The sequence below is a fragment of the Periophthalmus magnuspinnatus genome, chromosome 13 (assembly GCF_009829125.3).
Source record: "Periophthalmus magnuspinnatus isolate fPerMag1 chromosome 13, fPerMag1.2.pri, whole genome shotgun sequence".
Classification (NCBI taxonomy): Eukaryota; Metazoa; Chordata; class Actinopteri; order Gobiiformes; family Gobiidae; genus Periophthalmus; species Periophthalmus magnuspinnatus.
Window position 1 is genome coordinate 24,659,291 of NC_047138.1, and position 22,182 is coordinate 24,681,472.

The 22,182-nt window shown below is 38.3% G+C and overlaps 2 protein-coding genes across 8 annotated transcripts; one reads left to right on the forward strand and one right to left on the reverse strand.

Moving 5' to 3' along the window:
- Positions 1 to 1,801: 1,801 nt before the first annotated feature.
- LOC117380704 (vascular endothelial zinc finger 1-like) lies at positions 1,802 to 11,613 on the reverse strand. 7 transcript variants are annotated; one of them, XM_033977538.2, is made up of 8 exons: positions 11,506 to 11,613; positions 7,011 to 7,443; positions 5,585 to 5,936; positions 5,033 to 5,102; positions 3,901 to 4,078; positions 3,115 to 3,156; positions 2,377 to 2,442; positions 1,802 to 2,275 (listed from the first exon to the last, which is right to left on the reverse strand). In XM_033977538.2, the coding sequence occupies exons 1-8, from the start codon at positions 11,536 to 11,538 to the stop codon at positions 1,905 to 1,907; spliced, it is 1,545 nt and encodes a 514-aa protein (XP_033833429.1). In that variant the 5' UTR covers positions 11,539 to 11,613; the 3' UTR covers positions 1,802 to 1,904. The 7 variants fall into 7 exon arrangements, with proteins under 7 accessions (XP_033833429.1, XP_055082084.1, XP_055082086.1 ...); XM_055226109.1 differs by having other exon boundaries at positions 5,585 to 5,957; XM_055226111.1 differs by lacking the exon at positions 2,377 to 2,442.
- A 1,756-nt stretch (positions 11,614 to 13,369) lies between these two features.
- kcnj13 (potassium inwardly rectifying channel subfamily J member 13) lies at positions 13,370 to 21,702 on the forward strand. Its single transcript, XM_033977197.2, has 3 exons — positions 13,370 to 13,492; positions 19,087 to 19,604; positions 20,182 to 21,702. The coding sequence occupies exons 2-3, from the start codon at positions 19,118 to 19,120 to the stop codon at positions 20,748 to 20,750; spliced, it is 1,056 nt and encodes a 351-aa protein (XP_033833088.1). The 5' UTR covers positions 13,370 to 13,492; positions 19,087 to 19,117; the 3' UTR covers positions 20,751 to 21,702.
- The last annotated feature ends 480 nt before the right edge of the window (positions 21,703 to 22,182 follow it).

Consider the following 22,182-nt stretch of genomic DNA (forward strand, 5'->3'; position numbering starts at 1 on the left):
TGCTGTCTGCATATAATTATAAAGCATTTTATTGTCCAAAAATCTGGAAGTGCACATTAGCATGCTAGCTGATAGTTGTTGTTAGCTTCATAGTCACATAAAATCAAATACAGAGCCTTTTAGTCATAATTTTTTTGTGAAATAGCGATGAAGTTGTATGGGTTACAGTTTAGGTTGAAAAAGCAGCTACTCAACTTGTGAATGGACGGCAAAAATATAGTAATAAGTAAAAAATATTAAACTTCTCATTACAGGACTTAGATTTTATAGTGTTGATTTGTAATTGATGTAAATGAAAAAGGCTTGTCTCAGTAACTGTTCCTGAGTTTGACCACCAGTGATAAGATGTGTTACAGTAAATCAAGTTTATGACTTTTAAAACATAATACAAGTTCATATTATCAACCCCCGCTAGATAATACTGCCACCTACAGGGCACATTTAACATTTTCTCAACATAGGCAATAGAAATTAATGAACAGAGTAATTTGGATACATGATCTCAAATCACTTCACCAAATGTATATGAATTCTGACATATAGTTTTAGATTAAAATGCCAGATAACAGGAACCATGTTTTAATGCAGTCTGTAATGCCAAATTGCACAACTTTTTGAATTTCCTAAGTTGCCCTGCCATTGTAATAGGCTACCTTCTATACATTATTATTTTGCCATCCAATGCTAGAAGGTTATATCAGAATGGGAGAATTTAAAACTATTAAGATTTGAAATCAAAATCCAGTTCATAAACATCCTTACATTTTATGATTACAGATAATTATTGTATGAAGTCTTCGTAGTCCATTATCATCTACTGCCCACGTCTCTACTTTCAACTATATTATCCTGATTGACATTTGAAAAAAATAAAAACTACACAATTATAAAGAAATTGAAATACATTTGTGGATGAGCAGTAGTGATGACCAGCTGTTTTCTAACAAAATACAGTAAGGGAAGTATTGGGCTCAAAGCGAACTAAACTAAAATCACAATTGAACCAAAACAAGAGTGAAATGAATTTAACTAATTCACTCACCTTCCCCACAATGGAAGCGTTGTTTTTTGTGTTTTTAATACAAAATACAAACTATTAAATACTGATAAAGTCCACTAAAATAATATAAAAAAAGTTAAACAAAACCTGCTTAGAAAACAGGTTAAGACTCCAGCAACATATTTCCTCAGATTTTGTTAGCAACATCTATTCTTGAAGTCAGAGCACTGTCTTTCAAAAGCTAAAAACCTATTATAGATTAGAAGAAAGGGTGCTAAAAGGAAAACTGACCTGGCTCTTTCTCAGCTATGCGTAGTAGTAATAAAAATCTATGAAAATGTCTGAGTCAATGAGAAATGGAGGAGACTATAAGAGACTAAAGACTGTCCAGAGGGTGAAATGCTAATTAAAATTGAGCTCCAAGTGGGTAAAATAGTGTCCTACAGTGAAGTACTTGCCCGATCAAAGTACTAGTAACTAGTATCTGTATAAGCAGCTCTGTACTTGATTTAATATAAATCTTTTAATCCATTGACAAGTAGGAACCAATTTTCCTCAACATCATTTTGGATTTTTAAGAACTGCAACTTCTTTGAAACAAAATTGTTTGAAGAAGTAGAACTACATTATTGGCTTGCTAGAGGGAGGAGTAAAGGCAATGCAAAGCGTTCAAAATAGTGCTATAAAATTGTGGGCAAGATAGCTTCGACTTTTCCAACATTTCTTATTGGTTTATATATATATATATATATATATATATATATATATATATATATGCAAAAATTAAGAGAGTTATGTCACTTCTACAGGCAAGCAGTTGCAGATTTTCAAATTTGTTTTGCTATGAAACCCACTTAGAGGACAATTTTAGCTCGTACCAACCCTAACCCTAGCCATGCCTTCTCTACCAGGGAGGAGAGGAGGGCAAGACTTGGGACAAGAATGGCATGCTCTCCATCGGCCTCATTGCTATATTGAGCGGACCGGTAATATTCATTGGCATAGGGGTTGTTATGGCAACGGGGTGCGCAAGGTTCATATGGGCAGTTGTGGGGATATTGACCGATGCTAGGTTAACGGGCCCGGTAATTGTGACTGCGGAGGGGTGCTGCAGATTCACTGGAGCCGTAATGTTGACCGTATTCGTGGTTATGTTCATCTGCGCCGCTATGGTAACCGGGTTGTTGGCATTTCGGTTCACAGTCGAAGAAGTTATGGCCGCCGAGTTGGTGACGGGCGTGGTGCTGGCAGAGTTGTTGTGGACGTTATTGGCATCTGTAAACAAAAAAGTATATTGAATTTTAACAAGTTGTTGCTACTAAATCTATAGCGGTCCAAGCTCTCTGTGCCACTGTGGTAGTGTTTGAGTAACCTACCTTTTTGAGAGTTGTCAATAAGGAGTTGGAAGGAGTTATTTAAAACCTCTCCTACCGTCAACTCACCTGAGGGGTAAATTCAAAAAGCAGGATCAGTAGACTCACTCAGCTAAATCAGAACTTTGCTAATATGCTACTTTACAACAAAATGCATACCAGAGTCTAGATGCACACTCAACTTATATCATAAAGTGCTAGCCAAATCAATGGATTTGAGTAGATGGTGATTTGGCATTCAGTCTGCCCTAAGGCACTTGCAATATGCGATATCTTGAGGTCTTTTGCCAATTCAAAAGATCTAATATTTTGTTTTTAAATTGTTAATTCCTATGACAACAGACACTCATCATTTTGACCCATGGATAGGATTAGCATGGGTGATGCTTTTGGGCATGGATCAGTATAATCCAATCCATTATTTTTCATTATATAGTACCTGCAATGAGATAAATTAATCATTTTAGGCATGCTTCTGACCAATTCGTTTTGGAAATTTGTGTTTAAGGATTCAGTTCAGTTCATGCAGTGTGCATCGAGCCTGAGGTCCTACTGATCCTGCTTTCTGACATTTAGCCTCTTTAAAAAAAAAAAATTTAAAAATTAAAAACACATCCTCCTGTTAATGTAAGCACTACCTACAGCTGGCCTTCGCAGTGTAGAAAAGTGCAATGACAAAACAAGGAACAAAATGGCCACTTTGTGTTGATCATGAGTTTAATTCTACTAGCTACGGTTTACCTTTTCGTGGCCCTGAGTGGTTCCACTGCCAGTCACTTTGGCCTATTCGGAGATAAGGACACAGGGGTTACACAGAGCAGGAAGTGAACTGGGAGTGGGTACTACTGCTACAACTATACAATTGCTACTACTAGAATATTGGGGAGGCATTATGTGACAAGCCCTTTACTAAAGGGACAAAATGTGTGGGTGAAGATAAGGCCTCAGGAAAAAAAATTCAAACTCTTATGGTTGTAAGTGTGTGCTTGTGGAAGTATTAGCAGAAAATTGCTCTGCATTACTAGGTAAATCATTGTAGCACATGTATGCATAGCACACATGGCAGCAAATGCTGTGTTTAAGTTCTGGTTTTCAGAACAATGCCAGATACAAGTCAGCTGAACAGCAGGCTTAGTACCATCTTAGTATGGGACATGATTTTACAAGGTAAGAATTGTCACAATATTGTCAAAAATTATCTTGTGAATTTTTGTTGTCAACATCTAGCTTGCACAAAAAGGGTTAACCGCTGGTGAGTTATATCATTGATAAGCAGTTTAAAAAAAACAAGCACTACAATGACTACAAAAATATAGAATAAAAACAATTGTCAGACTGTAATTGTGAACTAAACCTGATAATTAGTTTATTACAAATCATGTAAAAATCTTGTCTCCTTCTCGTGACCAAATCTTGGGTCACATTGTGGGAATAGTGTCTTGTCCCTCATACCAACAGAAAGTTTGAGGTGGCCTTTAACTATATTCTTGTACAAAAGTGTGGTTTATATATAGCACATGTCCTCACCTTTGTTGTTACACTGTTGGTTGCTGTTGTTGAAGTTGGCCTGTCCGTGGGTCTTGAGGTGACTGGTGATGTAAGCGGCGCTCAGCATCTTCCCGCACACGTTACAGGTGACCTTCCCCTCGTGTCGGATCATGTGCGAGCGTAGACGGTCTTTGGTAGCGAAGGCAGAGGTGCAGGCCTGACAAATAGAGATAATTATAGATATAGTAATTATCGTGACAGGCCTAATTACAATATCAACTTATTATTCAACATATGAAAGCTGGAACAATACATTTTGGGGCTCATATTTATTTGAGCTGTAGATGGTAAAATAAATTACTTCTTTGGCTAAATATTAGTTCATTTTTATTATGTATGCATTGCAGCTCAGGCCTTTAAATTATCCTGTCCATTTAAAAACAGTTTACTGAGATTCTCTTGCTTTGTGTCAGTGGCATTAAGTAGTTTCAATATTATCATTTATCACAGCTTCAAAATGTGTTATTATGACAGGCCTAATTGTAATATGTGCTGTGTTTACAAGGGGAAAGCTATAGTCAAAATTTACATTAGCTTTATATTCAACTCAATAACGTTATATCCAAGGAGACAATTCAAAATGCACATCGCAGGGCTATTCAATATGTTTTCTTCTTCCCACTCCTTTTTGAGCTTAAGAAAAAAAAAAAAAAGTACATTAAGTGTACTCAACACATGTATACTTCTTGTGTTTATTAATCTGATTGGAATAAATAATATGAAAATTAAATAAATGAAATGAACAAAGCGCAGTTGTAGAATAATTAAAAACTATCTGGCAAGATAGAGAAAGGGGTATTAAAACACATCTACATCACGAAGAAATATTTGGTAATCTGTTAAATTCATCCGCCACTCAAAGTGTGACAAAGACTGACCTATAAGAAGAGTGGGTGGGAAAACTCTGTGTTTGAGCCTAGAGCTGCACTGTTGCAAGGAATCAGCTCACAAATTAATTTATATTGTCATATCACCAAATCCTATTACCAAAGTGTTTATTTCTAGACATCAGTACGGTTTAGTTTTTCTTTCTATTATATTGTTGAAATAAACCAGTCATTAGGTAATGTAGTCTTACAGAATAAAGTAGAGGTTAATCATGATCTCTTACCGTTACTTGGCACTTGAAGGGCCGCTCTGAGGAGTGGACGTGTTTGACATGACAGCTGAGATGATCTGGTCTGTACCAGAAAAAGGGGGGGAATTGTGCAGAGGTGAATTTTATTATACAGACAATACACGTTATCGGCATACTATACCACGATTATATGGTATGGTTAAACAAGGACGAAACTGGATTGCACACTCTTTGGCCAAACAAATTATTTGATGAAGGCCATTTCCCAAAATCTAATTTGAAATAAAATATGTTTTCGACATCTGCCACCTGAGTATGCAATGCAGTTTTTTAATTCTTGAAATTGCGGTTTCTTGTACTTGCACCTCTATTGGTGTTGCTTCTTTAAACAAAGACTAACCAATGAATAAGTAGTAGGTCTAAAGCAGGACTAGAGGAAACCAGAAGACCTTATCTTACGGCCACACATTTGAAAACCACTTCTCTATGCTATTTAAATGCTGATTGCTGATGCTGTCATTTTAACAACAGGCTACACATTTGTAATGTTTTATCATAACCTCTCCTCTTTTAAACTTTTCTTACCTGGAGAACCCCTTGCCGCAGACAGAGCAGATGTAGGGCTTGTGCACCCCTCCGTCATGAGATCGCACGTGGTAGGTCATCCTGTCTTTTCTCTTGAAGCGCTGCTGGCAGATGGGGCATTCGAAGGGCTTCTCATCGGAGTGAGAGAGCTTGTGTCGATTCAGGTGGTACACGTCTCTGAAGGCCTTTCCACACATGTCACAGCCATGGTTCTTCTTCACGGGCTTGGGGGGCTTCTTGGGGATGTTTTGCTGTTGCTGTGGTTGGTGCTGCTGCGGCTGGTGCTGGTGGTGCATTGGGGACATTACACTGGTGCCTGTGGCTGTGGAGGTGGTGGCTGTCGTCATGATACCTGAGGGGGAAAAAATATGTCCTTAGACAATGACAAATACTCATTAGACAAAGTTTAAAATCATGAATATCACTATGTAGTAAGCCTTTCACAATAACAAATCATAATGTGCGATATCTTACTGAAGTCAATATAGGTGATAAATGATTATACTGAAACCAAACCAAGCAGAATTATCCCCCAAAAAGTATTCTAAATGTACAATATTGTTAAACAATAAGAACTGCAATAAATGTATAACAGAACACTTAGTTTGTATATATAATGAGTCATAATAGTTCATAGTTCAAATCATAAAAACAGAAAAATAACCACAATTTTCCCACTACTACAACGAAAAAGCTCTCACAATAAATAATGACCCCCAAAAAATATTGTTCCATCTATCATGTACTGAATGATAAGTTGACATAGTAATAATCGTGACAGGCCTACAATGTAGTCAATTTAAACATGGCACAGGGCAATCATATTTATGGCTATATTATTTTCAGTTACAGCTGCTACTTATAAATCCAGTATCAACAAGGAAGCTAATGATTTCAAGTTAATGATTTAAAACTTTGACTCAACAGTCAGTGTTCAGATTACATTCATTCAATTCAATTTAAATGCAATGTAAATCATAAATGGAAAATGGGCCCTATGAATCCACTAGCCATGTACTTTCAGTTACTTAAGTTTGATTTCATAGAGCTTCACACATTTTTTTTTTACAGAATATGAATGAAAGTTAAGATAAGGAATTCACTTTGTCCTGGTGTCAAAATTCTTGAATAATATGTACGTCTCATGGTAAAATAAAATAGAAACATAAAAAAATTCTATTCTGTCAACTGAACAAGAAAGTTTTTTAGCGAAGACACTTTTTCAGTTCTGGTCAGATTCAAAACTGAACTGAACAAGCCACTTGGATGAGCAAAAAATGCCCAGTTGATATAATTGTTTTTTTTCTTTTACTATAGATCATACCTGGATGACTGTGGGATTACACAGACTCTCATAGTAAATATAAATATTATATCATGACATCCCTAGTACCCAGCCCTAATAATCAATTTAACAGACCTGTACCTGCCACTGTGGTGATGTAAGACTGGTTGGCGTTGTTTTCTCGGGGGACGGTGGATATTAGTGGCACCATGGTGGGTGCACTTTGTGTCTTCTTAGGTCTGGACACCATCTTGATTCCCGTGTGGGAAGATTCATGTCTCCTCAGATGATAGCTATCTCGAAACGCCTTGCCACAGTATCCACAAACGAAGGGAGTTTTGGACTTGGGCTCCTTTTTGACCACCACTGGAGGACCCCCCGGAGCCACAGAGTTCATGCCTGCCCCGCTCGCCACATTGTCTTTGAGGAGCTCGGCGGCACTGACAGGAGGCTTCTGGTCCAGAGGGATAGGTAATACGGGCTTCTGGTCCGGAGGGTCTGTCCCAGAGTTTAACAAAGGGAGCAGGCTATTAGCGGACACTGGGTGCTGGTGATGAAGAGCCTCGTTCGCCTGCTGCAAGAGACAAAAAAGTGTACAGGGTTAGGGTTTCATCTTAGGCGCATGTACACTGTGAAAGACATAATCCAATTGTTTTTTAAAACAATTTATTTGTATGTTACTGCTGCAAATAAGTATTTGATTTTCTCAGGTATTACACCTGAGAAAATCAATGTTAATATTTGGTACAGTAGCCTTTGTTTGTAATTACAGAGGTCAAAGGTTTCCTGTAGTTTTTCACCAGGTTTGCACACACTACAGGAGGGATTTTGGCCCAATCCTCCACACAGATCTTCTCTAGATCAGTCAGGTTTCTGGGCTGTCGCTGAGAAACACAGAGTTTGAGCTCCCTCCAAAGATTTTCTATAGGGTTTAGGTTTGGAGACTGGCTAGGCCACTCCAGAACCTTGATATGCTTCTTACGAAGCCACTCCTTGGTTATCCTGGCTGTGTGCTTCGGGTCATTGTCATGTTGGAAGACCCAGCCACGACCCATCTTCAATGCTCTAACTGAGGGAAAGAGGTTGTTCCCTAAAATCTGACAATACGGACATCCACTCCTTAATACAGTGCAGTCGTGCTGTCCCATGTGCAGAAAAACACCCCCAAAGCATGATGCTACCACTCCAATGCTTCACAGTAGGGATGTTGTTCTTTGGATGGTACTCATCATTCTTCTTCCTCCAAACACGGTGAGTGGAATTAAGACCAAAAGGTTCTATTTTGGTCTCATCTAACCACATGAGTTTCTCCCTCCTCTGGATTATCCAAATGGTCATTGGTAAACTTAAGACGGGCCTGGACATGTGCTGGTTTAAGCAGGGGAACCTTCCGTGCCATGTATGATTTTAAACCATGACGTCTTAGATTATTACTAACAGTAACCTTGGAAACGGTGGTCCCAGTTCTTTTCAGGTCATTGACCAGCTCCTCCCGTGTAGTTCTGGGTTGATTCCTCACCTTTCTTAGGATCATTGAGACCCCACGAGGTGAGATCTTGCATGGAGCCCCAGTCCGAGGGAGATTGACAGTCATGTTTAGCTTCTTCCATTTTCTAATAATTACTCCAACAGTGGATCTTTTTTCACCAAGCTGCTTGGCAATTGCACTGTAGCCCTTTCCAGCCTTGTGGAGGTCTACAATTTTGTCTCTTGTGCATTTTGACAGTTCTTTGGCCATGTTAGTAGTTGGAGTCTTACTAATTGTATGGAGTGGACAGGTGTCTTTATGCAGCTAACGACCTCAAACAGGTGCTTCTAATTTAGGATAATAAGTGGAGTGAAGGTGGACTAACCGGTCTTTGTGGGTCAGAATTCTAGCTGATAGACAGGTGTTCAAATACTTATTTGCAGCAGTAACATACAAATAAATTATTTAAAACATTGTACAATGTGATTTCCAGATTTTTTCTTAGATTATGTATCTCACAGTGGACATGCACCTAAGATGAAAATTTCAGACCCCTCCATGATTTCCAAGTGGGAGAACTCGCAAAATCACAGGGTGTTCAAATACTTATTTGCCTCACTGTAGCTTAGACCTGCAAACATGTTCTGAAATTCCTGGGATTCTTGTATTAGTTTATCAGTTCATATTTCACATATATCACAAATCTAAATGCAATTCCTGTATTTCATAGATAAATTTCCAAAATTGTTTCCCCCAAGCATGCCACCCAAAGTGCTATATGCAGGAGCTATTACAAGTGGAGTAATGTTGCATTATTAAAAGTGTCACATTATTAGAGTAATTTTTTGTATCATATTAGGTTCTGGAGCAACCACAATCATTCTTAATCTTAATTATGTTTTTAATTTCTACAATAGTTTGTACAGTGAGGTTATTAGCATGATAATCTTCTTAGCATGCAATTTGAAAGCCATTACTTTGCATAAATCTTTTACTTTAACTTACTGTTATGTGAAGAGGTCTGTAACGCTTTGGTATAATTTTTTTTTTTTTTTTTTTCATATGAGGTCCCTCAATAGATTTGCACAAAACTTTCTTACAAACTATTGTTTGTAAGAAAAAAAGTCCAAATTTAAAACATTGTCAAACATTACACCAAAAAACTGCTCTAAAATGTTTCAAATCTCAATCAGTGTGTTGTGTCCAGTTGAAATATTCATAATCCCTGTGCCTGTGTCCCACAGGGGCCGGGCCGGGCCGTGACCAAAGGGACAATGGTGGCGGCAGCTGCAGACTAAAGATGTGCTGTTTTATCCTCTGCTGCTGCTGCTCACTCTTTATTTACGACTCGTACGTTTGCTCTGGGTCATTGTCCCCAGATTTAAGGACATTCAATGCACCATTGTCTCAGTTTATGTTCCCTTCTGCTAAACACCTGCTCGAAGTGCAAATTCAAAAAGCATATAACATTTAGTTCAACTGTACTCTTTGTAAAAGAAACTAAACTGTGTTGGTTTAGCCTCGGCTGCTTAGCGTGCTTCTGTTTGGTCTGTCTGTGCAGGTTTCCTTCAAAACTGACCTGGATTTGGATATGAAGAATTCAAGTTCAAGTTAACCTACCACCATTTGATCAAATTTATTATGTCAATTTATAAAATGTTTTAATTTTTTGTTTTAATTTATATAAAATCTGAGCTGTTGTCAGCATTTGTTTTCACCTTTGTAACAGTAAAAATGGGTCAATAGTTTCCTAAAAGGGTGGGTAGAATTTGAAAGCTTATGTTACAAATCTATAACAAAATGCAATCAATACATTTCCTCTAATGCAACACTGTATGACAGATATGTGACTCCTTAAGGACTATTCGCTCATTCCACAAATATTACTATTATAGCAACTTCACCATGGCTGTTACTTTGGATAAATGGCAAATCAGTGCTTTTAATTCTTCCAAAACCCACTTCCACCAGACCAGACAATAACAGTGACTGAACAGAACCACTCATGCTGAATAATGGACGTCTGCCACAATTAGAGAGAAGGGAAAAACATGCAACAGCTCTGAGCAGTGTGTCATTCAGATCAGTCAGACAAATTGCATTTACATGTATATGTGATTAAATATACATATTACAGAGAATAGCAAGATAATCTCAAAACCGTACATCAAAACAGGCCAACAGGTCCTATGAAAAAAAAACGAGTAGTAACCCCTGCTGATATGATATAAAATATTTTAGTCTTTTGGTCATGTAAACAAACAGGCGATTAATACGAAAAGGGGAACTGTGTAATAGTACACTATTACTTTGAAATAATGTGTGTTCTATTCTATTACGGAAGCAATAAATGTTTTGATGACATTTAGGCGCGTCCTTGTTTACACTGCGGATTAACGACACAAACTTTCTCTAAGCGCATACCTGCAAAAAGTCTAAAGAAGCTTCACAAATCCGTAAAGTTCAATGTATTCTAAATAACTAGCCTCTATTTGGGTAGTACAATATATAAACAGTATAGTGATATATTTAGGGCACATCTCCAAATGTATGTTCTCGTGTCCAGAGTATCGTTTACAGGCTGCAGTCCGCGTGTGAGACACTCCACACAGTTAGCATTGGAGCTATTTCATCGAACTTCTCAGCACAGACAAGTTTCATGTAATGTTTCCAATCACAATAGTCTGTCCGCTAAATTGCAGAATATATCTGCGATGTGATAAAACGAGGATCTCGAAGAAAAGGTGATAAAGAACTGGTTAACCAACAAGATACTTAAGCAGCCGCTGACCAAGCAACTAAATGCGTTCACTAGCGCTAGTTAGCATTAGCCCAAGCTCCAAAATGGCTATCGCGCGCTTCCAAATGAATAGCAATGAAAACCTGTTTTGGGATTATCTGATTAACTTACACCAATGCACATTGCCCACATCTGTACCACTGCATACGTGATATGTATGATCGCTACTTGTTGTGCGTAAAAATTCACAATTAACCATTTAAAACAGGTTTGCCCCGAGCTAACGGGCAAGCTAATGCTAATACCATTGTTTTGCTCGGCTAAAGCGCATCACTCCAGAAAGTGAAATAAAACATTCAGATGACGATTTTGACGCCACGCAACAAACATAGCAGTAGATCTGACTTGTGCACATCTGTTCCACTTACTTGAAACAGAAATGTACTCCAGCTCGGCTCCATTGCGAGAGTTAAAGGCTAAAATCTGCAGGAAACCAACAAGGACCTAAAACAAAGCAGCTAAACATGGCAGATACGACTTCCGGTGACGCTCATGGCGCAATTGTGCGTGCTGTGGGTGAGTTCATTTCTGATAATTTATGTATTTCTTCTTTCTATTTGCATATTTTAGGTCTGTGAAGTTAAACATTTACCTATCGACTATCATAAAATACGAGCTTTCTATATCCTTAGGCAGTTTCCATTTTAGACTGAATTTGCCATAGTTAACTGACTCCACAGACATACAAATAAATAACAATACGTTTATATTGCTGTAAAATAATTACTTATCTTATGACTATATTGAATTATGCTAAATCTTTAAATGATTCTCCATTCTGATCAACAGATGGCGGTGTATTTCTATTTCATTCCCCTTTTCACTCTTGAGTCCATATTTCATTTTGACTAGTGTTTGTATTGTATGGAAACATTTTTTACTAGGTTGTTTCAATTGGGCTTTCTCAATTTGATATATTTTAGGGGAGTATTAGTTTGCTCCTCACACTGAAATAGTTATTTAGGAATAATTGTTGGATTAATGTGCTGCAGCTATGCACATGTCTGCAATATCCCTCAGTCAATCAGGCAAATAGAACCTCCACATAACCACTCAAAAAGTCAATAGAAGCTGTTTAAAGCTGTGGATGTTTTTCACCTTTTGTTCAAGAGACTGTGATTTTTCCATTGACAGAATAATTGGATTTAAGTCCAGCTCTACTCTTGTCTAAAGGTGATAAGGTCAGGACGTGGAAGTTCACTGTAAGTTTATCTTTTACTTCAGTTTAGGTTTGAGCCAGTGTCTGTTATTTATCTTTTTGTGCATTAAGATGTTTTTGAACTTTTGTTAGTTTTAAATTAACAAACCCAATTTTCCAACACCTGATTTGTAAATTTTTTTCATAAGTTATGTATTATGTTAGAATGTGATGATTTACTAAGTTAGCTGTGAACTTCACTTACAACTTCACTTACTCATTCCACCTCCTAAAAGTACAAATTGTTTATATATTCTGGGTAATAATAAAATAAGTTTTATATGAAGTGAGTGTTCTCTTATGCATGTGTCTGTCCTCGGGCAAGACGATCACAATGAGAAATCTCAGCAGAGAGGGAAGCCACATGGACCGGTGCTGTAATATGATTTTTGCAAATATAACTTACATGCTGTTTGCATGTAAATTAAGGTTTAATCTATTAATCTCTCGTGAGGGAAATTCATTCTCTGCATTTGACCCATACTTCAACTGCTGGGGCAACTTGTCAGGAGCACTGGCCCACCTTGAGCTTGGCTTGATCAGGACAGCCTTAGCTGGAGGATTTTACCTATTGTACATGTTTTGTTATGGGACCTGTTGCATTGAAACTATTTATTTATTTATTTTATTGTACAAAACTATATGTGGCTGTCAAAACCAATGACACATTTTATTTTATTTTTTTACAAAACAAACATATAGTTGCAGTGTATGAAATAAACTCATATGAATAAAACAGGATTAAAAAGTAAAAAAACAACAACACATTTTTTAATATTTGTGTCCACACATGTAACCTAAACAAAATAATGTAAATGTTTTGATATATGCAATGTAATGGAAGAATAACTGCCTAAACTGTATTTTTTCTCAGGGCGGACCCAATGACAGCAGTGGGAATCCAACCCACAACAAGGGCCTGTGTGAGGGTGAAGGTGTCCCGGGCAGCCCCTCCCTCCACGCTGCGCTCTTCTCTGCTCTAATAGGCCTCATGCAGAGAATGTGACCGAGTGAATCATCCCAAGGCCAGACTGACAGACTCAGGCTCAGGAGCACCAGACTTTTACACCAGTGGATTTTAACTTCTTGAACCAAGAACGTCTGCAGCTTTTGGTTCACTTTAGGTCAACAAGGTGAAGAGGACGTGGTTGACTTTGGTGAGTACAAACTCCACTGACATAATGATGGGACCATTAGAGGGATAGGTTCAGATCATTGGTTCCTACAACCCGCAATTTACTGCTTTCCCTAATTTTTTTAAGAAATGTTCAAATATGTAAAGCTTCTTTGAGGTAGTAGTAGTTGTAGTATTGCTTGACTGTGGAAAATGTGGTACTGGTACTATAAATTCGGCGCACTAAGGACACAAATGTTCATTAAGCTTATTTGCATTAAAAGAACCATGTATTGTATTTTGAAGACCTTTTCCTATTTAAAAGATATCATATTTACTTTGGAATTGTTAATTGCTACAGAAACAGTCCTAATTTTTCATCATTCTGAAACCCATTGATAAAGACACAAAATAGTTTTTCATATTACATTTTGTAGCCCACTTTTTCATATATGAACTTTGAGTAAAAAAAATAAAAAAAATAATAATAATATACTACCCCCTGTAAAATGCCAACCAATCTTGTAATCACCTAGACCTGTCTGTGAAGTATAATCAGTTATCAGTTGGAGATGGTGATGCCTGCCTTTGGTACCTCCTGTAATCACCTAGACCTGTCTGTGAAGTATAATCAGTTATCAGTTGGAGATGGTGATGCAATGGCACATTGATGCAATCAAAAATGCCAGCTTAACCTGAACTTATCCACAAATGTTGCCAAAAGATGATTCATAAACACATGTATAAAGACTTTATACATGTTTTTAATGTATTTTATATGCAATACCAACTATAAATAGAATATAAATACAATAGAGTAGAGCGGTATATGTGAAGTCATCATTATTAATTAATCCCTCACTTTCTGGATTAATGAGAGCAAAGTGCCCACAGTGGGTTACATACCACAGTTTGAGAAATCTGTAAAGGAAACATCAATTTTCTAACTGCTGATAACTGACTGCAGATAGCAGCTCCAAACCAGAGTGATCTAATCAATAACTAACCAATATGTAATCAGTCACTTATCAATATTTTATCAAATCAATCATAGTGTTTCTAATGACAACTGTTTTAAATCATTTTAAGGAAGTAACCACCTAGTATAAATTCAGGTGTGAACTTCTGACAAACTTGGCAGTTATTGCTCCTGTCTCCTTCTTCAAACTAGATACACTTTGAACTACCAAGAATTCCCTTGGTTTATCAATAGTCAGTGAAGGTGCATGCAACCAGCCTAATTTCACATAGCACTGCTTTATTTAAGTTGTAGTTTGAAGGCAGCACATTTGTCGGTTTGAATGCAGTATTAGAATAAAAGCAGTTTGTGGCAGTTTCTCATGGAGCTGTATTGTATGTGGTGCAGTGGTGTCAAACATCTGTGTCGAAGTGTGAAAGTGACAGAACTTTCCACAGCTGCAGAGGCTCTTAGTAAAACAGGAGTCTTAAAGGGGCAGGCTCATTTTAGGACAGGGACACAAATGGACAAGCCCTAAGACAAAAAAGACCCAAGAATGTGAGGTGTCAGGGTCTAAACACTGAAATTGTGAAAAGAATAATGATAACCTATTATTCAGGCTTTTGATCTCTTGTTTATGCTAAGATTTACCTTTCACCGTAGATAGAGAAATGGATTTATTGTGATCCATAGTAAAAAAAAAAAATTAAATGCAGACATGCAAATGTAATTAAAAGCAACAATGTATAAAAAACAATGTATTAATTTATTTTTATCTTTATTGATAGCACTGAGACTCTCTCTGGGCTTGGCCTGTTAAAATACAGAAAAATACAAACAAAAAACAAACAAAACAAATAAGTAGATTAGTCAGTTTAAAGCAGGTGCAGTTGTGAGTATAAATAATAAAAAATAAGAAACCCTTAACCCCTCAGGAGATAAAATCTGTGTTTTATCAGCAAAAGTTATAGCTCCATGGAATTGCTATTTCAAATTTAAATCAGTCCTAACTTCCCGTGCAAAAGCCCAATGGTGCCAGCAACCCTCTGCCGGTGCTCTGCAGAGTAAAGCTCTAATATACGATACGTCCAGTCCTCACAAATGGGTCAAGAGGTGCAGTAAAGAAGGCTTATGCAACTTAGTACATTCTCTATCACATAGAATAGACCAGTAACATAGCCTGACCACCTCCTCATTGCAGGAGTAGAAGTATGTAGTGAATGAATTGTACTGGTTTAACAGTGAAGCTTCAGCACACGGCTCTCATGTGATGAAGCCACAAAGACCAGTGTCTGAAGCCTGTCCACACTGAGCCCATACAGGCTCCATTAACACTACCCTGGGTCTGACTATCTGCTATTGTCAGCACTAGACTTATCACAATAATTACTAAATTAACTCATCGTTCAGTATATGAAATCTGAAATAATTTATTTTGGGGCTCAATATAAATCGCAAGGGGATTATTTTTGTAGTACCATAAGATTGGAGCAATTTAGGATCAAATAAGTAACTTCTATGACCTTACTGAAGTTCATGATTTATTTAAATATTATTGTACATTTAGTAGGGATACACTGATCCAGCTTTTTCATCTCTGATAGTATAGTTTTAAGTTTCTGCCGATATCCGTTATCAATCGATACCAGTGTAGAATCTGAAAACGGCATTTATGGTCTTTATCCATATGTGCTATGTAGCTGTTCTTAATCCCACTAGTAACTGCTGAACACCTTTCTGTAAATTACATGGTCTAACATTTTCAGATTTTCTGGGCTGATTATGACCTGCAAAACAGTATTATTACATCATTTTATATGCCCAATCAGGATATCGGCTGAACCAATATTTTGAGGCCGATATCCAATCCAGAACATTTTTCATTATCTGCATCCCTAACATTTAGAATATTTTTTTTTAGATAATCCTCCTTTAGGGTCATTGTGTCAGTGACATAAATTACTTTCAATATTATCATTTATCGTCTATATTTAGTTCAACAATATATCGCACTTCAGAAAGTGTTATCGTGACAGGCCTAGTCTGCAATTCTATATTAAGTTATAGTTGTGTGTTTAAAATGCCTGTATTGGTTTTGTTCAAATGGTCACTGACATTTACGATTCCACAACACTCCAGTTCTCCAATGCTCTACGATGACGTAATCAATGACAGAATTGCAGACTGACAGCTAATATGAGCTGACTTTGGGGTGGTCACTCAAATTTGTACTATGAGGAAATAATTGTTAAATCTTAAAACTTTCTTAACCATAGATTAAATTGTAAATATGTCAGAACTGGTTCAGCATCAGCATTTTTGGATCTGTTATGATCATTTGTGAATAAATAGTGAGTGAGCGCATGCCTTCAAGTGTAAGACCAATAGTACTCATGATGCACTTTTTATGAACCACAAGCTACATTTAGTGTTCAGAAACTGCTAATGCAGTGGTCAAAGTCTTACTGAAGCCAGACTCTGGGGGGAAATAGGTGAAAGTTTATCAAAACAGCTTCAATGTTGTGTCTTGGGGACATTTTCCATCATAGTGCATCTATACAAAGATGCTTACAGTATAAGACAGTGTAAAGAGGTATTTTAGATAGAGTGTATTAAACCTGGATTCATTAGCGTGACCTCTTCAGGACAGAGCTGTTTGCAGAGGGAGGCTGTCACGGGCCACAGCCTCAGGCCAAACTGTCACTGTGCCACAAAACTGTATTCTGTCATATGTAAACACACCGAGTGGAGGTTTTTGTTGTTTTAATTGAGAGCATTTTGTAATTTATATTTAATTTACATGTATTTGTATTTGACTTACATTTAGATATATTGGATCTGCTCCACATTCCATAGCCTGCATTAAATAAGAATAGATGTGACATGTCATTGTATTCAGTGGGTCAAAGGTTAAAGAGAGGGTATACAAAATGGACATTGACATTGTCATAACATAGTAGAAAAAACATGGCTAAAGAGGTTTCCGATGTCATCCATACATGTTTGAATATGGATGACATCTGGCCCTATTCTGTTTCGAACCTTAGTTCAGGGTTTCTGTACAAAGCTCAGTCCATAAAGCTATGTCACCAATGCTCCCACCATTTTCCATAAATATACAAGAGCAAGATCCAAAGCGATATACTACAACTTCAGAAACCTGATGTGCAGTAGCATGTACGTTAATTGTCTTGTGATAGTGCTCTGAAGTGGGAGTGACATGTCAAAAGGAAAGTGAAAGTAATTATGCAATGTAATACATTGTTTTGATGGAAATATAGCAGTTTCAAAAAGATAAAAGGTACCATGGTGATCTAAATATGTTATGTGTCAACAATTACTATTGCATAGAAGTAAAATACCTCCTCTTTAATCTTTGTTAGTATTTTAGTGCTAGCTACTTAATTGCTAGATGTGTCTGACTTTGTATGTGATTTGAACTTTGAATGCTGCAGGTCCTGGTTAAGTCTCTGTTCTGAAACTGTTGAAAGTGTTTGTTTAGGATCCGGAGTCATGGATGCTCTGGTTGTCTTCGTTCTCATGTCAGAAGGAGGTCGTATAGCACCTGAGTATTTCATGTGTGATATAACTTGTATAAGTCTACACTAATTTCCCCTCTCACCATTGTTGTCTTTGGGCCCTATATGTTCTTGCTCCTGCTGGTTCCTCTGGTGTACAGCTGTGTTCATGTGAAAACAAAAGCACATATAATGTCTGCACATGTCACTGGCCCGTCAGAAGCAGGGTACAGGGTAATTGGTGCAGATTTGGGCCCAGAGCAGTGCAGGGTCCTACATGAGAGGCACATTCCTCATGGGACACCGCTGTTCTTGGATCTGTTCCCCACTGGGACGCTCTCTAATCTCCTGGAAACAATATTGACATAGAAATACAAACTCAGGGGACAAGGCAGCACTGGTCACATAGGTCCATTCAGAGGCACAATGAACGAAGAGAGTCTGAAATACTTCCTGACATTGGCAAAGGGGTGATGAGCATGTTTATGGGGTTAGTACTATACTTTCTGTTATATTATCGTCAAATAGACTTTCAGAAACAAAATATATCCTCCAACAGCATAATAATATAATTTTCGTTGTCACAATGGACTGGAGACAATGGTGACAAGGGTGATGTTGAATACTCTATGATGCCCCGCTCCTTCATGTCTTTATCACAGTGTGTGTTGTTGTAGTTGCTGCACTTCCAGATGTGTCTGAGAAAACAGAGTGGGCCCTCAGGCTGTATGTGTCTCTGTAGGGGCCTTTTACTCAGGACCATCACACCGCTAGCAAGGACCAGGCTAAAGTCTTTTTACAGGTCATGTGATTTAAAAATAAGACTGTGTAGTTACAGGAACTAAAGCATTCATCTTTAAAATACACTGGAACAACCTGTCATGAGTTGTGGAAAACTGTGATGCTTGGAACCCTTGTCCAGATCTTGTTTTATTATTATATTGCATGTTTAACCTATATTCTTCAGCCAGTGTTGCTTGGACAGACTTTCAGTTGGGACAACAGTCCTAAAGGCTATTTTATTGACCTACATCCATTAAAACAGTAACACCATTTGTTAGAGAAATGTAGTATTGATTGGAAGGGGTTCAGAACTCATTTGACCTCACTTATAGATGTTTGGATTTTGTCTCAAATCTAAGCCTCCTGTTTTCATTGCAGGGTTGGCTTCACCATTGCACCCCGCATCATTATGACCTCTAAGTCGTGCAGCCTGGCCGTTCTGGGGGGGAAGCAATCTCTCCTGTCTCATCCGTCCTGTCAAAGGCTGGTCAGTAAAGATGGCCGCTGCTCGCTGAGTTCTGGGCCTGTGGGACAGGGCCGCTGGCTGTTGGCTCTACAGGACATGTGGGGGCTCATGTTGGGGCTGCGCTGGCGGTGGGTGGTTCTGGCCTTTTGCCTGTCCTTCTTGTGCCACTGGCTGCTGTTCGCCTGCCTTTGGTACCTCCTAGCTCACTTCAATGGAGACCTGGACGTCCCAAACCATGATGCCCCTCCAGAGGGGCATGTGGTGTGTGTGAAGTACATCACCAGCTTCACTGCAGCCTTCTCCTTCTCTCTTGAAACACAGCTCACCATAGGATACGGCACCATGTACCCCAGCGGAGACTGTCCCAGTGCTATTGCTCTGCTGGCAGTGCAGATGCTGCTGGGGCTCATGCTGGAGGCCTTTATCACAGGTAAAAAACAGAAACATCTCATAAGAGATTCTGCATTACAGGTTTGAAACAGACATTTTCAGAAGCTAACACGGAATTTAATTGTAATAACTACTAAGATGGGGTAAGAGATGGGCATGCAAAAAAATACTGTAACAGTGTAATGCTGTGAATATATCCTCTGTGCTATTTCTGTGTTCATCATGAGAGTGTCATGATAAACAACAGTAATACAAACAGGAAAAGCTTTGTTTGGTTTCAGTTTTATTGAGGATGATGAAGGCTGGAGCATCATGTGTTTAAGACAGTCATGGACCACACAGTGATTAACAAAATGTGGCAGAGGTTCTAGGGGTTTAGGATCCCTGTTACCAACATTTTCCTGATGTTTTCTGAAGAGACTCTTGGTCTTTTTTATATGTTTGTTTGATCAGTGGTTGTCGGAGAAGCTGGGTCAGTCTGCCTCACGTGGCTATACAGAAGTAGCTCATCATCAAGTGTAACTGACCACATTTGGAGGAGCATGCCATACTTGTTAAGCACAATATAAGTTCAATACAAGAATGAACATGAATGAATCTGATACTGTCTCTTGTAGGTGCATTTGTAGCAAAAATTGCTCGTCCACAGAAGCGAGCGGGTGCCATTCAGTTCAGCCCAGAAGCAGTTGTGGGACAGCATCAAGGCCAGACCTGCCTTATGATCCGGGCCACCAACCTGCTGCAGCGCCCCCTGGTGGATGTGAGGCTCAGCGCGGTGCTCTACCAGGACTGTGAGGGGCAGGCCTTACACCAAACATCTGTGGACTTTTACTTGGACCAGTTAGGATCCCAGCCTTGCCCCCTGTTCCTCTTCCCCCTCACATGGTTCCATCCTCTGGACCGCCGCAGCCCACTGTTTCCCATTCTATGTGAGAGCTCCACAACCCACTTTGAGCTGGTGGTCTTCCTCTGGGCACAGGAGGGCAGTGGGGACAGCTGTCAGAAGAGGACGTCCTATCTGAGGCCGGAAGTGCAGTTTGACCGCAGGTTTGTAGCCGCTCTGGGGATGGACAGTCACGGGAAGTTTAAAATCAGCCCTCAGCATTTCAGCACAGCTCACTCCAAACCTCTGGACAAAGACTGTGTGGTGCAGATCAACGGGGATGGAAATGACTGGACAGAGTAGGCGGACCTTAAAAGGACTGTTCGCTTTTGTTAGCTGTCAATCATTAGTTCTTTCAATGTTGATCTTGGACTCAAACCTAGAAATGGACTCAGTGCATGACTAAACCTTCTCAATAATACTCTCCTTTTTAGTGAATGATCTGCTGAAGCTGCAGAGCACAAATGGTATAGTTGTATGTCTCTGGCAGATGCTACACTAGGAACAATATGGCACAATATAGGAAAAGGATGCAGTGCATTCTCAAAACACAGTCACTTTAATGTATAAAAACTCAAAATTAATGGCCATATATTTCACCATACGTTTTCCAAAGAGTGAAACATTTATTTGTAGATTTAAGCAATTGAATTATGTGATATTGTGTAATCTACTGTTCAATATTATAATTATTATAAACACTTTGAATGGATACAATTACATTTGCAACATTTTCAGGGTGTGCCCTTGGATAATAATCAGTGATCACTGAAGTTTCATCACTATGCCTACTGCATTCTTTGAATAAAAGTAATATTAAAAATAATGCATTTGCGCTTTTCCGTACACACAAACTATTATTGTTACTAAAATAAGTCACATCTATCTATTATTCATAACTGATTAGCCCTCCATCGTCATAGTAACATACATACATCATATAGTAACAGCCATGTTTCCCACTATTTCAAAGGGAGCTCCTGTTCTCTCTGTAAAGGACATTTCTTCTGCTAGCGGCACACTGGACTATTACATGGGAACAGGAGGAGGCTTTAAAGGAGCACAGCCTCTTACTGAATGTGGAGCATGTTTTTATTTCATTCAAAGTATTACAGTTTCTGTATAACATCATTGAGTTCATACTGGTACCATTGAGCAAGTATCTTTTTTTACTGTGGATCACTGTGGACATATCGGCCGTAACCTCTCTTATTTTTTTTGGTCTCTATTCCACAGAATGAGTTGTGTAAAAAGCTGCTAAAGTCTTGAATAAATGTATATTTTAATTCTTGTAGTATGACACTGACACTTTGTAGTGCTTTTTATTATGAAAGATCATCTTAATAATGATGTTATTAATATTCTGTACAATTTAAAATTTTCAAAACAGTGTTGAACAATTCTTAATGAATGTAATAACTTATAGGTGTATATGTTTTTTAATAAATGTTGAAATCATGAGGTAATGAGGAGCACTGTGATTGTAAAAGTGCCTTTGTACAGTGTACAAATAAATATTTTCTAAGCTAAATCTCAAGTCTGTGGAAACGTCATGTTGATTGGTGATATTAAGCCATGGAAGAAAAGCGGTCTCTAGTGGCTAAAGCGTACTGCAAGAAATGTCACAATGTGTATCGAGAATACACCTGCTTGTCTCCATGGAGATGTAATCACTCTTCCATGGCATTAAACCAGACATGGGCAAACTATGGCCTGCCGAACGTGAACAAATTAT

Bases quoted from the DNA above. Each gene is read 5' to 3' on its own strand.
- LOC117380704 (XM_055226109.1), bottom strand. From the start codon at position 11,538: ATGGAGCCGAGCTGGAGTACATTTCTGTTTCAA. The intron at 7,444-11,505 runs GTAAGTGGAACA...TGTCTCTTGCAG, and splicing joins GGAGTACATTTCTGTTTCAA to CAGGCGAACGAGGCTCTTCA. The intron at 5,103-5,584 runs GTAAGAAAAGTT...TTTCTGGTACAG, and splicing joins TGCGGCAAGGGGTTCTCCAG to ACCAGATCATCTCAGCTGTC.
- kcnj13 (XM_033977197.2), top strand. From the start codon at position 19,118: ATGACCTCTAAGTCGTGCAGCCTGGCCGTTCTGGGGGGGAAGCAATCT. The intron at 19,605-20,181 runs GTAAAAAACAGA...TGTCTCTTGTAG, and splicing joins GCTGGAGGCCTTTATCACAG to GTGCATTTGTAGCAAAAATT.